Here is a 14,936-nt window from a genome sequence, read left to right as displayed (position 1 = left end):
ATAAGGCAACAGTGCAATCTTGTAACACTCCTACCTTATTTTGGTACCACACCGTCTGTCCCCAAGTGAGCCGAATTCCAGAATTCTGTGCCGCCAACTCCCGCGAGAATCCTGCCGACAACGCCAATTGAAGAAAAATAGTCGTGTAAAAACTGTCAAAGACGATTTCTCTTTTCTCAGGTTCTTTTATTCTCGTGGAAAAAACAGGAAGTGAACGGCACACAATTCTAGAGTTACAGAAAATGTTCAAATACATTTATTGAGGAAATACTGACCGGCCAGGACATTTCACGGATACGGGCTCTGTGAAAGTGTCTCACCCCCCTTCTTGTCCCGTATATATTTGTGTTAACAGATGTGGTCAGAGCCAATAGGCAGCCTAGTCCTGCCTTATGGCCAAGTCAGAATACAAACTTAACCTTATCTGGAAATAGGTAATGTGAAGCTGGCTGTTGGGGGCTGTTGAATTCTGTGACCAACACACAGAGATAATTAAGTCCAGATGGTATGTGGTAGAACAAAGAACACTGTGTTTTAGGATATAAGAGAAAGAATATATTCTAGTTATTAACTATATGAGTAAATATGCATACAAGAATATAATAATAGGTAAATATATATGTGTGTATGTTTTCAATTGGAAGGGCAGTTGCAACAGTAGGACAACTGTTGATCTGTTTTCTTCATTTCAATGTTTAAGTTGTAATACTGCATTGTATTTGTTGTGAGGCGTTGTAGTTGCATATGACGCTTGAGGGGGAAAAAACACACATCAAGGAGAATGCCTTAAGAGATAAAATAGCAATGAAAGGTGATGACAAGATGAAAATCCAATCCGCGATAGTACTATGATGAAGGGGGAGAGGGGTGGGCTTGAGGGGACTGTCACTTCCTGAAAAGAGCAGCTAGCTCCCAGGAGACGAGTGGAGGCCTGCACTAGAGTGATGGAGCGATGATGGAGAAGAGGAGGTGGAGGCAGGGATGCACAGTGGCAGGGGAGGGGGAGTAAATAAGACAAGGGAGGTGAGGCGGTTGTCGGGATGCGGTGAAGTAGCGTGGAGGAGACTGCGCCGGGAATAAAAGGGGAAAAGGTAGAGTGAAACGGCGAGTGAGCTAAACTCCGCGCTGCCGGTCCGATGAAGAGGAAGGATGAGTCAGTCACGCACTCGTCAGCCGCCACCCTCGAAACGAAAGCACCTTTTATCAAGGCTACGTCCAAAGAAATTGGGATTGACTACGATGGACTCAGGGGAGCATTTACTCCAAAATTGCAACGATATTGGTTGAGAACATGTTTATTAACATTGGCAACAACTCAAAAAGCCTGCATCTCTAAATCCTGTTGTTTTCCCTTGTTCGTTGAAAAATTTCGAATCCCCATGATAAATTTCTCGCAAATCCGCCATTAACGTTTTGAGTTTTAAGCCACAGCTGTCCTCACTGTATTGAGACCAAAAGATAATCGTCCATAACACTTTATTTGACAGCGGCATAATACGACTGTTATAAGACCGAATGAACCACCATGAAGCTTTGAACCAATTGGCTGCAAAGCTTCAAGAAGCTTCGTTTGGTCATCATTGCTCCTTTGAGGGAGACAGTCAACCTCTGCTGCCAACTGTTGTCAACACTGTTGTTTTCCAACATGCCTCTCAGCATGCATTGCAGCGCTACAGATGTAAATATCAAAATTCATGTTCTGTGCTAATTATTTCTTCAGTTACTGTTCCAGTTGTTTCATTAATTGATAGTTATGGTATTTGGTAACACTTTATTTCACAGTAGCGCCATAACACTGTCATTAGACAATCATAATTATGACATGACACTGTCATGAGCATTTTTGAATGCTTAAAACAGATGTCATTCAGTGTTATCCGGCAAATTATCTCACTTTTGAATGGATTAAAAGATATAAGATGGTGTTTTTTTGCATCTAAATAAGATTGAAAAAGAGGGGGTCGTCTTATATATACACAGTCTAGACATTATACTCATTCACGACGCTAGATGGCGCCAGATATCATTGAAGCGATGTTCTGTCATGACAGATCTCAGCGCCTCTCTGAAGTTTTACCAGTTTGCATGATTTTATTGCAATGTTTTTCCTTATTCAGATTTGTTTCAAGACTATAGTTGGTTAGACTTCACTTTGATGGTTAATGCAGTTATTGCAATTTTGTTGTTTTATCACAATAGATTGGTTTATTTACATTTCAAAAACCAGAAGCCATTCATTTATGGTTGTGATTGCACTTCAGTTTACATATTTAAATGTTCAGATATTAAGATTTGAATGAGACAAAATAACATGCTTTTTCTCTCAAATATATTGTTATAATCATTTGTTTCGGATGTACTGTAATTATTTTCTGTCCAAAAATTAATTTGGTGTTCAAAAAGTCTTTTTTCAAATTTGAGTCTTGAAAAAGAGGGGGTCGTCTTATAATCAGGGCCGTCTTATATTCGGGCCAATAGGGTAATTTGCCGGATGACATTTAATGACATTTGTCATAAGCATTCAGTAATGACCCATGATAGTCTCACGTATGACGGTCTTATGACAGTCTAATGACGCCGCTGTCAAATAAAGTGTTACCTATGAACCCAAATTAATCAACAAATAAGCCGCACTGGACAATAAGCCACAGGATTCAAAATAAAGGAAAAAAGGAGCGTCTTATTGTCCGAAAATTACGGTAAATTGAAACAAAAAAATATATTTTTTAATTAATTTATTAGTTTTTTTATTTTATTTGGAGCAGTATATGAATTCAGTGATCAAATGTTCACTTTAGGTTACAATCATTTATACTGGATTAGTTATAGTGGTAATAAAAAAAATCTGATTAAAAAAAAAAAAAAAAGATAGCACCTAAATTTCTCAGATTTTTGTTCATCTGAAAAACAGTCTGTATAAAAACAAAACATACTAGGCCTGCAAGCAGGATTGAATGGGCCCTCGCAGTTTGGCGCAACACGGACATCACGCAAACTGGGACGGCACGCAGGTCGGGGTGGTGGCAGATCGCTCCCCTCTAATCATGTAATGAAAACCTAACATGCTTGAAAGTTGCCTCTTTTTTTGGGATGAGAACATGTTTTAATGCTCCTCTGGTGCAGTTTTAAGGTCAGTTGATTTTTTTTCCCTTGGAGGAGGAGCCTGTCTTGTAAAAAAGGATCATTTCCTGCTCCCATTAGGGGGCGTCAGGCTAAGTGGGGAATATTTCAATGCAGTCGTGTTCAGGCTGGGATACCTCTCACACATGCCACATATGAAAAAGATTGCACCTTGTGTCAGGGAGTTATTAGTCATTTACTGAATTTGGCATACTGCCCAAAAAATGGCCGACTTAGGCACTCCGCCCAGTTCAGGCCCGTGAATGAAAACTGTTTCGATAACTTAAGATCTCATATGTCTCATGAACAGTCTCACCAATTTTCAGGAGGATCCAACCAACTTCCTAGGCAACACAGTCTCAAACGTGCGCCCTGCAAGTCGATAAAAATTCCACATTTGATCCAAAATACCCGACTTCCTGTTGGGTTCGGAATATGGCGGCAGAGACTTTTTGAGCAGTTTTGCATAAGGTATCGACTCCCCAAGTTTCATCGCCCTATGTTTAAAAAACCGAAATGGAGAGGCCTCTTTGAAAATTTCAAGTGGGCACCACTGAGCCATTTTGTTACATTTTTTTTGCAAGGTTGCAAAATTATCGAAATTTAGGTTTAGAGTTTTCGAGCAGAAGGAATAATAATAATAACTAGGCCTGCAAGCAGGACTGAACGGGCCCTCGCACTTTGGCGCAACTCAGACGTCACGCAAACTCGGATGGCACACAGGTCGGGGTGGTGGCAGACAGCCCCCCTCTAATCATCTAATGAGAACCTAACATGCTTGAAACTCGTCTCTTTTTTTGGAATGAGAAATTGTTTTTAGTTTTCGAGCATGTAAAGGCCTCAAATTCTGCTGCCACTAGTTGGTGCTACATAGTTGATGCAAATGACCACTACTGGACTCCTCAGGGTAAGACTCTCACCAAGCACGGGAAGTTTGGAGCAGAAATCTTGGGGCATTTCCTGTTCCCACTAGGGGGCTCCAGGTCTAATGGGTATATTTCAATGCAGTCATGTTCAGGCTGTCATACCTCCCATACATACCAGATATGAAAACGATTGAACCTAGTATCAAGGAGTTATTAGTCATTTACTGAGTTTGTCATTTTGCCCAAAAAAAGGCCGACTTTGGCAACCCGCCCAGGTCAGACCCATGAATGAAAACGCACCATTTTGAAAACTTAAGATCTCTTATGTCTCCTGAACAGTCTCACCAATTTTGAAGACAATCCAACAAACTCCCTCGGAGAAAAAGTCTTAAATGTGCACCCCGTAAATCGATAAAATTTCGACTCCCCAAATTTCATAGCCCTATATTGAAAAAACCTAAATGGAGAGGCCTTTTTGAAAATTTCAAGGGGGCGCCACTGAGCCATTTTGTTAAATTTTTTTGCAAGGTTGCAAAATTATCGAAAATTACTAAGTATGTGCAAATTTTGCTGAGTTTTCGAGCATGTTCAAATTGTCCATTTTCATTTTCCATTAGAAGGAATCATAATAATAATAATAATCCTTTGCATTACAATAGGGCTCTCGCACCAGTTGTTGCTCGGGCCCTAAAAATTATGATAATGCGCAGAAAAGACAAATATCTTTGAAATATGAGGTATTCTTTTTCGACTGTTGAGCAAAACATTGCATGTTCAAAGTGATCAAACATCGCAGACTATTTTCTTTTTTCATTTTTCAGTATTTTAGTCTTCTGATTTTGAAGTATTTGACATGTTCACCTTACTAACATGATAACGCCGGACCTATTAGGGCACGTTACGATGGTGACTTTTGATCCCTGACGCACTGATAAAAACCGCCAAGAAGGCAAGCGTCAGATGATCAAACGCTTGACCTACTGGGCAGAAAGTGTCGAGTAAACAATATCTCGCTCGGGCTGAAACATCACCGCGCGCGCTCGCAGATCTGGCCAACCTACATGAAGCCGGTTTCTTAATCATCACTTGCAGCTTGCCTTGCATTTGTACTGTAGTGGCTTTGACCTAATTCCATTCGTAGAGGCTAGGCAGTGATGAATTAATTGGGGCACAATTGAATTAGAGATGGATCCACAAAAAGAGAGCCGGCGAGAGATATTCATGCTGCCAGCGCAGTAGTAAACCTATTAGAAGCTCTAAAGATGAAATTGGGCACAGTTGCTTTTGATTCGGTTGTAACTGGCCTCCCACATTGGCTTGCCCTGAAGATGTGATGGAGTCCCTAGAAGTTTCATTTGCCACATTACGCAAAATGGTCAATATCTATCTACTGGCTCAAGCAAAGACGTGATCTCATTTGATTTATTTGCTTCCCTCCCCTATCAAATTTATATTAAGGCTCCTTTAATGTGAGAAAATGGCACATCCCTTCACTTTTTGGCATTGAGACCAGCGCGGCGCTTCTAATTAAGCCACAGATAGCAGGTACTAATTAGCTTAGCATTGGCAACAAAGTCCTACGACCGGCGATCCAGCGCTCATTCATCATTCAGTCACTCTCTGTGGGCAGTAAAGGCAAAACAGGCCCAGCGTTTTCTTTTAATAGTCCGACTCTTTTCCACTGGGCTGTTTGTGCTGCAGCTACAAAGCTAATTAGTTGGCTAATCTGCGTATTCTAGGCCGCCCACAAAAGCCTGTCAGTATTGAGGGGAATGGGACAGTTCTAATAATAATAATTAAAAAAAAGATGCCCTGAATAGGAAGAAATATCATTACAAACCGACTGGCCTTTGGTGGCATTTCATTTGGGATGAACTAAAAGTTTCCGTACAGTTTTTTTTCACATGAAATGGACTATCAGGCTGGGAAAATGCAAGAGAATTCCACACTTAAGACACCAATGGCTTCGCACCTTTAAATGGAGTCTGTGCAATAAATAAAATAAGTGACTGCGGATCAGGGCCGCAGAAAAAATTGAGAATAACTCCCTCGGGCCTGGGCTCATGAAAGCATATTAGCACTCGTGTCATGTAGGAGCCAGCCGCTTTGTCACAAGCAATTTTCAACGCCAGCCACAGCGGCGTGATGCCAGATATTATGACTTCCTCGCAGGGACGGAGGTGCGAGCTCCTTTTCGGGAGCCGCGCCTGCCAATAGAAACATGACGCCACATTAAATCCGTGTTTGATTGAACAGGTGCGGCGCCATCTGTCGTGATCCTCAACCTCGCGAATGCGCGTTCGGAGCTAATCTGACTTTTTGCCGGTTTTTAATTACGGGATGGCAGAGCTCGTTTCAGAAAGACGAAATTTCCAATGCAGTGGTGTTTTCCGAGATTTCCAGGTTCGCGGCGAATCAGTAACAGGCACACTTTTGCTCAATAGACAATGTTTATTGAATAGAAAATGCAGAATAAATGAGATTTATTGATTACAATCCCACAAGAGCAAGCAACAAGCATCAAAAACAAGCATAACAATCCCAGAATCCCCGCGCTACGTTACAGCACAACCAGGTGTCCCTTAGCAATGACAATCGCTTACCTTGACAAATGAGCGGGAGCCAACGCTCCGGTAAGGCGGCGAAGGAACAAAGCCAGGCGATCCGTACGTGACCCGCTGGCGGACTTCACTGGTCGCCCGGAAATGCCCGGTTTTTGTAGGAACGCGCCACACGGGGGCGGAGACGGCCAACCTTCGCCCCCAGGCGGCGCGGGCCCGTCCAATGACAAAGCTACTTTTGGTTCAGCCCCTCGAAAAAGGGGCTTTTCTTTGTGTGGTTCCCAGGTTGCGCCGTCCAGTAGCAGATGTTGTGTTCCCACGGTAAGTATTATGAGTGCAAAACAAGTTATCTCGTGAGATTCCCTCCTAACTATGAAACTCAAGGTAAAAAGACAATAGAAGTTGTTACAATCTAGGTCACAGAAGCAATCATACATAATATAATAATTTCCCCCATCATTCCGCCCTTTGACCCGGATTGACTTTATCATAAGGCATAATGTGCTAATTCACTTCGGGTCACATAATATATTCTTCATCACACCGCCCTTTGACCCGGATTGAATTTATCATAAGGCATAATGTGCTAATTCACTTCGGGTCACATAATATTTTAATATTTTCTCCATCCATTGGCCACGTGACCTCTGTGCTTATGACAGTGTTATTCCTGGGAAAAGTATTGGCTGTTTTTGTGCTCTGGTCAAGCAAAGACGTTGGTGCCAAGGAACCATGTTGAAGTGAGTTGAGGAGCAGGACATTTCTTTACAGTATTTATAACCTTGCATCTCAGTTGTCTTGAGCGCTGTATTCAAGCTTGTCTTTCTCTCGCCAGGCTTGACTGAACATGTAACCAGTGGATGGACTACCTGAAGAGATTCTTGGAAGCCAAGTCAACCATACCCGCCTCTAGATGCGTCTGTTTTGGAATATGACTCACTCGTGGGGCTCAGCTAGCTTCACCCCTTGGCTCCTGTCCCCCTACCTCATCCAGCAGTAGACGCCCCCTTCCTTTTGGAGTACTTGACCCTTCCGACATCTCCGCAAATCATGGAGCCGCAATCAAACCCTCAACCCCAGTCCAACCCCGGCATCTTCATCCTGCTGGCAGCCTCCTACGCTTGTCTCCTCCCCGTGGTCTGGCCGCAACGGCTGCCCATCGACCCCCAAGCCGCGCCGGAGTACGCCCACTCCATCCGGCTGGACGGCGACATCGTCCTGGGCGGCTTGTTTCCTGTGCACTCGCGGGGTGATCGTGGCACACCCTGCGGGGATCTCAAAAAGGAGAAGGGCATCCACCGTCTGGAGGCCATGATGTTCGCCATCGACCTGATCAACAAGGACCCCGAGCTGCTACCCAACATCACGCTGGGGGCGCGGATCTTGGATACATGCTCCAGGGACACGTACGCTCTGGAGCAGTCGCTGACCTTCGTGCAAGCTCTTATTGAGAGGGACGGCTCGGACGTGCGCTGCGCCAACGGAGACCCGCCCATCTTCACCAAGCCAGATAAAATCGTGGGCGTGATCGGAGCAGCGGCCAGCTCTGTGTCTATCATGGTAGCCAACATCCTGCGACTGTTTAAGGTAAGACCAGACATGTAAAGATACAGTATGTTTTGACTGTTTCTCAGTAATTTGATTCTCAGTTTTACAACCCCAAGCAAAAAGTATGGAATCACCAGTCTCGGACGAGGAATCTCGCTCAGACATTTTATCATGTAGAACAAACTCGGATAAAAAGCTTGAAAAAAATAATGAATTGGTTCAAAATTGCAACTCTTTAGTATTCAGAAACTCTAAAATAAATGAATAAAAAACATTGTAGTGGTCAGTAAATGTTAATTTTATAGAGCAAGTGCAGGGAAATATAAATGGAATCACTCCATTCTGAGGAAAAAAATATGGAATCATGAGAGACAAACAAAGAAATAACAATCACAACACATCTCTAGTATTTAGTACCACCACCTCTGGCTTTTATGACAGCTTGCAGTCTTTGAGGCATGGACTTGATGAGTATTCCTAATCAATTTGGTGCCAACTCTCTTTGATTGCAGTTGCCAGATCGTCCTTGCAGTTTGTAGCCTTGCTGTGGACCATTTTTTTCTCAATTTCCACCACAGGTTATCAATAGGGTTGAGATCTTGGCTATTTGACCGGATGAGTCTTTCTCCAAGGAATGCTTTAAGAGTTTTAGCTCTGTGGCATGATACATTGTCATCTTGGAAAAATGATTTCATTATCCCCTAATATATTTTCATTTGTTGAAGATTTAACCACACTGCCTTTGCCTGACATGCAGCCCCATATCATCGAGGACTGAGGGAATTTTGAGGTTTTCTTTAGGCAGTTATCTTGGAAATCTCACTGGAACGGCACCAAACAAAAGTTCCAGCGTCATCACCTTGTCCAATGCAGATCCTTGACTCGTCACTGAAAACAACCTTCATCCAGTCATTTACAGTCCATGATTGCCTCTCCTTAGCTCATTGTGGTCTTGTTCTTTTCTGTTTAAGTGTCAATGACGTTTTCCTTTTAGCTTTCCTGCATGAAAATCCATTTCCTTTAGGCAATTTTGCACAGTTCTGTCACATACCTTGACTTCAGCTTCCTCCCATTTCTGAGTTTTTCTCCAAGGAATGCTTTAACAGTTTGAGCTCTGTGGCATGATGCATTGTCATCTTGGAAAATGACAACCATATTTTGAATTAAAGGGATAAGAAAGCGGTCTAAAATTGCAATGTAAACTTGTGCATTTATTGAAGATTGAAGATTTAACCACAGCCATCTCCTCAGTGCCTTTGCCTGACATGCAGCCCCATATCGCCAAGGACTGAGGGAATTTTGAGGTTTTCTTCAGGCAGTCATCTTTGTAAATCTCACTGGAATGGCACCAAACAAGTTTCAGCATCATTACCTTGTCAAGAGTCAAGAATCTGCATTGGACAAGGTGTCATGAGTCAAGAATCTGCGTCGGAGAAGGTGTCAAGAGTCAAGAATCTGCATTGGTGGCTTGTGCAGATTCTTGACTCTTGACACCTTGAAGAATCTGCATTGGTGGCTTGTGCAGATTCTTGACTCTTGACACCTTGTCCAATGCAGATTCCTGTTCCCACTAAGGGGCACCAGGCCTAATGTGGAATAATGTCCAATGCAGATTGGACAAGGTGTCAACAGTCAAGAATCCGCATTGGCGGCTTGTCCAATGCAGATTCTTGACTCTTGACACCGTGTCCAATGCAGATTCTGTACTCTTGACATCTTTTCCAATGCAGATTCTTGACTTTTGACACCTTGTCCAATGCAGATTCTTGACTCTTGACAAGGTGATGATGCTGGAACTTTTGTTTGGTGCTGTTCCAGTGAGATTTACAAAGATGACTGCCTGAAGAAGACACCAAAATTCCCTCAGTCCTTGATGATATTGGGCTGAATGTCAGGCAAAGGCACTTTGGAGATGGCTGTCTTATTGGCCAAAGTTATTTAAAATTCAAGCATCAACATTAGTAGTCGTCCACTGTTCCCGCCCCCATTTCACCGAATGTGCAGTAGTTGGCCGTCACATCTTGGGTTAACTGGAGACGATAAGTCATACTACTACTACTATTATTTCTGGAACTTTTCCAACAAACCTCACATGTCTGAGAATCGGCCAGTATTGGTCTGCTGCTCATTCGTTGATGTGCGTCCTGAAACAAATGTGCCAAACATTCACTCAATTACAGCTGAAATGTGTCAACAGGTTTTTTAACGGTTTGCGAGCACGTGGGCGTCCCTTTGTGTGCGACGAGGGGGCCTAATTGAGCGTCCCTGTGAGAGCCGGTCTGTTTGTCAGGCGCTTGCCGGAGAGCTTTCAGCAAGGCCAACCGTGCATCATGAGGACATTCATGTCAATTACGGAGGTCAAGCGTTGCTTTTATTGAGTTGCGGTCGGGTAAGTGTGACGTGGGTGGGTGAGGTTTTCGGATAAATGCTCGTCACAATTGAATTTTGGGGAGTTCATTATTAGCTAAGAACCATGAGTGCTTCCTTCCTCTTTACTATCGTACTCGCAAACAAGTATCTGCTGCTTTTTGATGAAGATTTGCATATTAAACACCAGCGACTTTGCGGTTTTAAGCCAGGATCTGTCACAATAAGCGAACAGAGACGACTCTGCGCTGCCTGGCGCTCATTTGCCTAATACGATTTACCATCTTGTTTGCGAGCATATGTACAACTATGTGTGCTCGCCTTGTATGATGAGAAGCCCTCCCGCGTGCGGGTCCGCGTGTATGCCAATGTTGCCGCAGTGTTCGTGTGGGAGTCTCCACGATGGTATCAAATGCGAGGCCTATGGCGCTTTGTATTATACGCTACAAGATTCTATCGCTCGCTGTAGGCTTTAGCCTGTGAATACATGGCAGTCTGAAAATAGTATATATATGTAGGACATGGCACGCTGCAGTAAAACATATGTCGATGATTTAAAAATGGGCTAATCTGACAGCGCCAGTCACAGCTTGACGCCCACTCGACCCGAGGGGCTCACAAAGCCGAGTCGCTCGCGCGAGTTTCTGCGCGCTCTTCAAAGACAAAAGCGATTCAAACAACAGATCGTTGTCCAAAACTTCAAGTAAATAACACACTTAGAATATCTTGATGAAAAACGCCAGCTCGTCGTCTTAAGTGCGAAGCGGCGCTTCCGGAACGGCTTGAAAACAACACGAGGAATTGACGAGAAGCTCTTTTGATAGCATCTGTGTTGGCTATCAGCATCTGCACTCCCTCCAAAGTCTATTTGTCTCATGAGCATGAAGTGGTTTATTCTTTAAGCTCCTTCGACGGCGAGAACCTCGAAAGTTTCTCCATCGTTTTCAGGGAATTAACTTCCAACTATCAGTTTACACTGAGGATGCTATCTAGGATGTTTTTTTTTTTTTTTGTGGTATGTTTCTTCTTTGGAGGATTATCCTTATCAGCCGGTGCTTGGCGGAAGCGTGCGGTGTAAAGTCAGTGGCGATGACACAAGACATATTAAGTTGAAACTTAATAATCTGCAGGAGGGTAAGGCAGGCAGCTGCATAAAAAGGAAAGTCTTGACTTTTGGTTATTATCAAGGAAGAAAAAAGTGGGGGGGGAAATGTCAACTGTGTCGACGTATATGTAACAAGAAGGAAACATTGGGATCCAAGGATTAGATGAATACAGTGGTATGAAAAAGTGTCTGAAACTTTTGGAATTTCTCACATTTCTGCATAAAATCACCATCAAATGTGAGCTGATCTTTTTCAAAATCACACAGATGAAAATACAGGGTCTGCTTTAACTAAAACCACCCCAAATTTGATTGGTTTTCATATTTTAATGAGGATAGTATGCACGGCCGGCCCCTAAGCAAAATAATGCCAAGGGGCCCATATTTTTGGGCCACCATTTCGTCACAGTGTACTGTGAAACCCATACATGCAATCCAACCTATATGTCCATATTTTGTATATTAATCATATTTTGTTGCACTGCATTCTTTAAACTCCTCACCCCAAATGATTGTCAGTACTTACAGTAGATAACGCCAAACCTTTTTCTAAAAGAGGAAAGAAAGAAGGAAGAACTTTTATTTTTTTAAGCTTGTAATCAAGTATCAAAACTCACAAAAGTCAAATAAAGCAAACTGTAGTAAACAAAATAGAATATAAATTAAACAATTGCCAGATTGCCCCCTATTTGGGCCCCCCTGGGGGTCAGGGGCCCTAAGCAGCTTCATAGTCTGTGTATTGGCTGGGCTGGCCCTGCTTACCCCCCAAGGCCGGCCCAGGCCATTTGGGGGCCCTAAGCAAAATAATGCCAAGGTGCCCATATTTTTGGGCCACCATTTTGTCACAGTGTACTGTGAAACCCATACATGCAATCCAACCTATATGTCCATATTTTGTATATTAATCAGATTTTGTTGCACTGCATTCTTCAAACTTCTCACCCCAAATGATTGTCAGTACTTACAGTAGATAACGCCAAACATTTTTCTAAAAGAGGAAAGAAATAAGTTAAGGAAGAACTTTTATTTTTTTAAAGCTTATAATCAAGTATCAAAACTCACAAAAGTCAAATAAAGCAAACTGTAGTAAACAAAATAGAATATAAATTAAACAATTGCCAGATTGCCCCCTATTTGGGCCCCCCTGGGGGTCAGGGGCCCTAAGCAGCTTCATAGTCTGTGTATTGGCTGGGCTGGCCCTGCTTACCCCCCAAGGCTGGCCCAGGCCATTGGGGGGGCTTAAGCAAAATAATGCCAAGGTGCCCATATTTTTGGGCCACCATTTTGTCACAGTGTACTGTGAAACCCATACATGCAATCCAACCTATATGTCCATATTTTGTATATTAATCAGATTTTGTTGCACTGCATTCTTCAAACTTCTCACCCCAAATGATTGTCAGTACTTACAGTAGATAACGTCAAACATTTTTCTAAAAGAGGAAAGAAATAAGTTAAGGAAGAACTTTTATTTTTTTTAAAGCTTATAATCAAGTATCAAAACTCACAAAAGTCAAATAAAGCAAACTGTAGTAAACAAAATAGAATATAATCTGGGCCCCCCTAGTGGTCAGGGGCCCTAAGCAGCTGCATAGTCTGCGTATAGGCTGGGCCGGCCCTGATAGTATGCAAACAATGACAGAAGGGGGAGAAATAAGTAAGTGAACCATCACATTTAACCCTTTATTGCCAAATGTGTCACATTTGATACATCTAGAATTTCATGCTTTTGAGACTCATTTAGAATTTTGACATTTCTTTTTGGAAAAAAAAATCAGTCAACACATGCATCTGCAGGTTCCATGAGAAAAAAAAAAACAGAATTTAGCAAAGGTGATAGATATTTGAGTGCTTATTACACATATTCATTTTGACTTTTCTTTTTACAAACTTGAAAAACAGGTTTCATTAGGACCTTAATTTTCTAATTTTTGGATTCTCTCATAATTGCTTCATGTTGCAGGTATTTAAGGGTTAATATTTTGTCTGGCACATTGATCAGGACTAATCTTGGCCCATTCTTCTTGACAAAACTGCTGTAGTTCAGTCAGATTCCTGGGATTTCTGCCGTGAATCTCCATCTTTAGGTCATGCCACAGCATCTCAATAGGGTTCAAGTCTGGACTTTGACTTGGCCACTCCAGAACAAGCATTTTGTTCTTCTGAAACCATTCTGAAGTTGATTTACCTCTGTGTTTTGGATCATTGTCTTGTTGCAACATCCATCCTCTTCTTGGCTTCAACGATCTGACAGATGGCAAAACATCCTGATGAACTTGGATTAATTCTTCCATTAATGATTGCTAGTTGTCCAGGCCCTGAGGCAGCAAACAGCCCCAAATCATGATGCTCCCTCCAACATGCTTTACGGTGGGGATCAGGTGTTGATGTTGTTGAGCTGTTCCAGTTTTCCTCTACAAATGACTTGTGTGTTACTCCCTAACAATTCAACTCTGATTTCATCAGTCCACAAAATATTTTGCGAAAATTAAACGAGCAACAATGTTTTTTTTTTTTTAAAAAGCAACGGCTTCCTCCGTGGAGTCCTCCAATGAGCACCATAGTTTTACAGATAGTTGATGTGTGCACAGAGATATTGGAATGTGCCAGTGATTTCTGTAAGTCTTTGGCAGACAGGCTAGCGTTCTTTTTTTTACCTCTCTGAGTACTCTGCGCTGAACTCTTTGTGTCATCTTTGAAGTGCTGCAACGATTAATCGATTAACTCGAGTATTCGATTAGAAAAAAATATTTGAATGAAACTTTGCTGCTTCGAGTATTCGTTTAATTAAAGTGGCGTTGTAATGGTTTGTTTTTGAAAGTGTTTACATTTAGTTTCATTGATTTGGGTGGATACACTGCCCTCTAGTCTGCCTCATATTACATGGCCAAATCCAGCTGCTCCCTGTTAAGACCAACATGAGCTAGGTTTTTGTTTGAGCTAATGTTTTTTAATGCATTTGTAATTTAGTTTAAAGGTATATTTAGCCAATTTTTGTGGGAATATGTGTCTGAACCATTTGTTAAGAGCATTGTAAAAAAGAAAAAAAGAAAGAAAAAAAAAAGGTGGTATTTTATAGCATTTAAGCTAGTGGACTTTTGCTATGTAAGTTAGCCAATTGTTCTTTTGTTGTACATACTGTATGTAGATCCTTATTATTATTATTATTATTTTCTCCGTTTGAGGCCCAGCTCATGTATTTTAATTTTTTTCATGTTTATCGGATTACTCAATTATTCAAACTAACTAGTTCATCGATTAATCGACTACTAAAATAATCGATAGCTGCAGCCATAGTGTGTTGTCAAGCGAAATGAAATTTTTAGGTAAGAAATAAGATTTTTTTTTTTTTTTAATCTAGAAGTTTTT

General features: G+C 42.0%; 1 protein-coding gene across 1 annotated transcript in view; it reads left to right on the top strand.

Annotated features, from left to right (window-relative positions):
• Window positions 1-14,936, top strand: part of grm8a (glutamate receptor, metabotropic 8a) — a 389,718-nt gene that overhangs the window by 12,686 nt on the left and 362,096 nt on the right. The window contains exon 2 of the mRNA XM_057856119.1: window positions 7,383-8,134. Within this exon, the coding sequence (XP_057712102.1) occupies window positions 7,598-8,134 (537 nt within the window). The 5' untranslated portion in view covers window positions 7,383-7,597. The remainder of the gene's footprint in view (window positions 1-7,382; window positions 8,135-14,936) is intronic.

This window comes from Corythoichthys intestinalis, chromosome 13 (genome assembly GCF_030265065.1).
Source record: "Corythoichthys intestinalis isolate RoL2023-P3 chromosome 13, ASM3026506v1, whole genome shotgun sequence".
In the NCBI taxonomy this organism is placed as follows: Eukaryota; Metazoa; Chordata; class Actinopteri; order Syngnathiformes; family Syngnathidae; genus Corythoichthys; species Corythoichthys intestinalis.
Note: the sequence above shows the minus strand (reverse complement) of the source record. Positions and strands in the feature narration are given on the sequence as shown.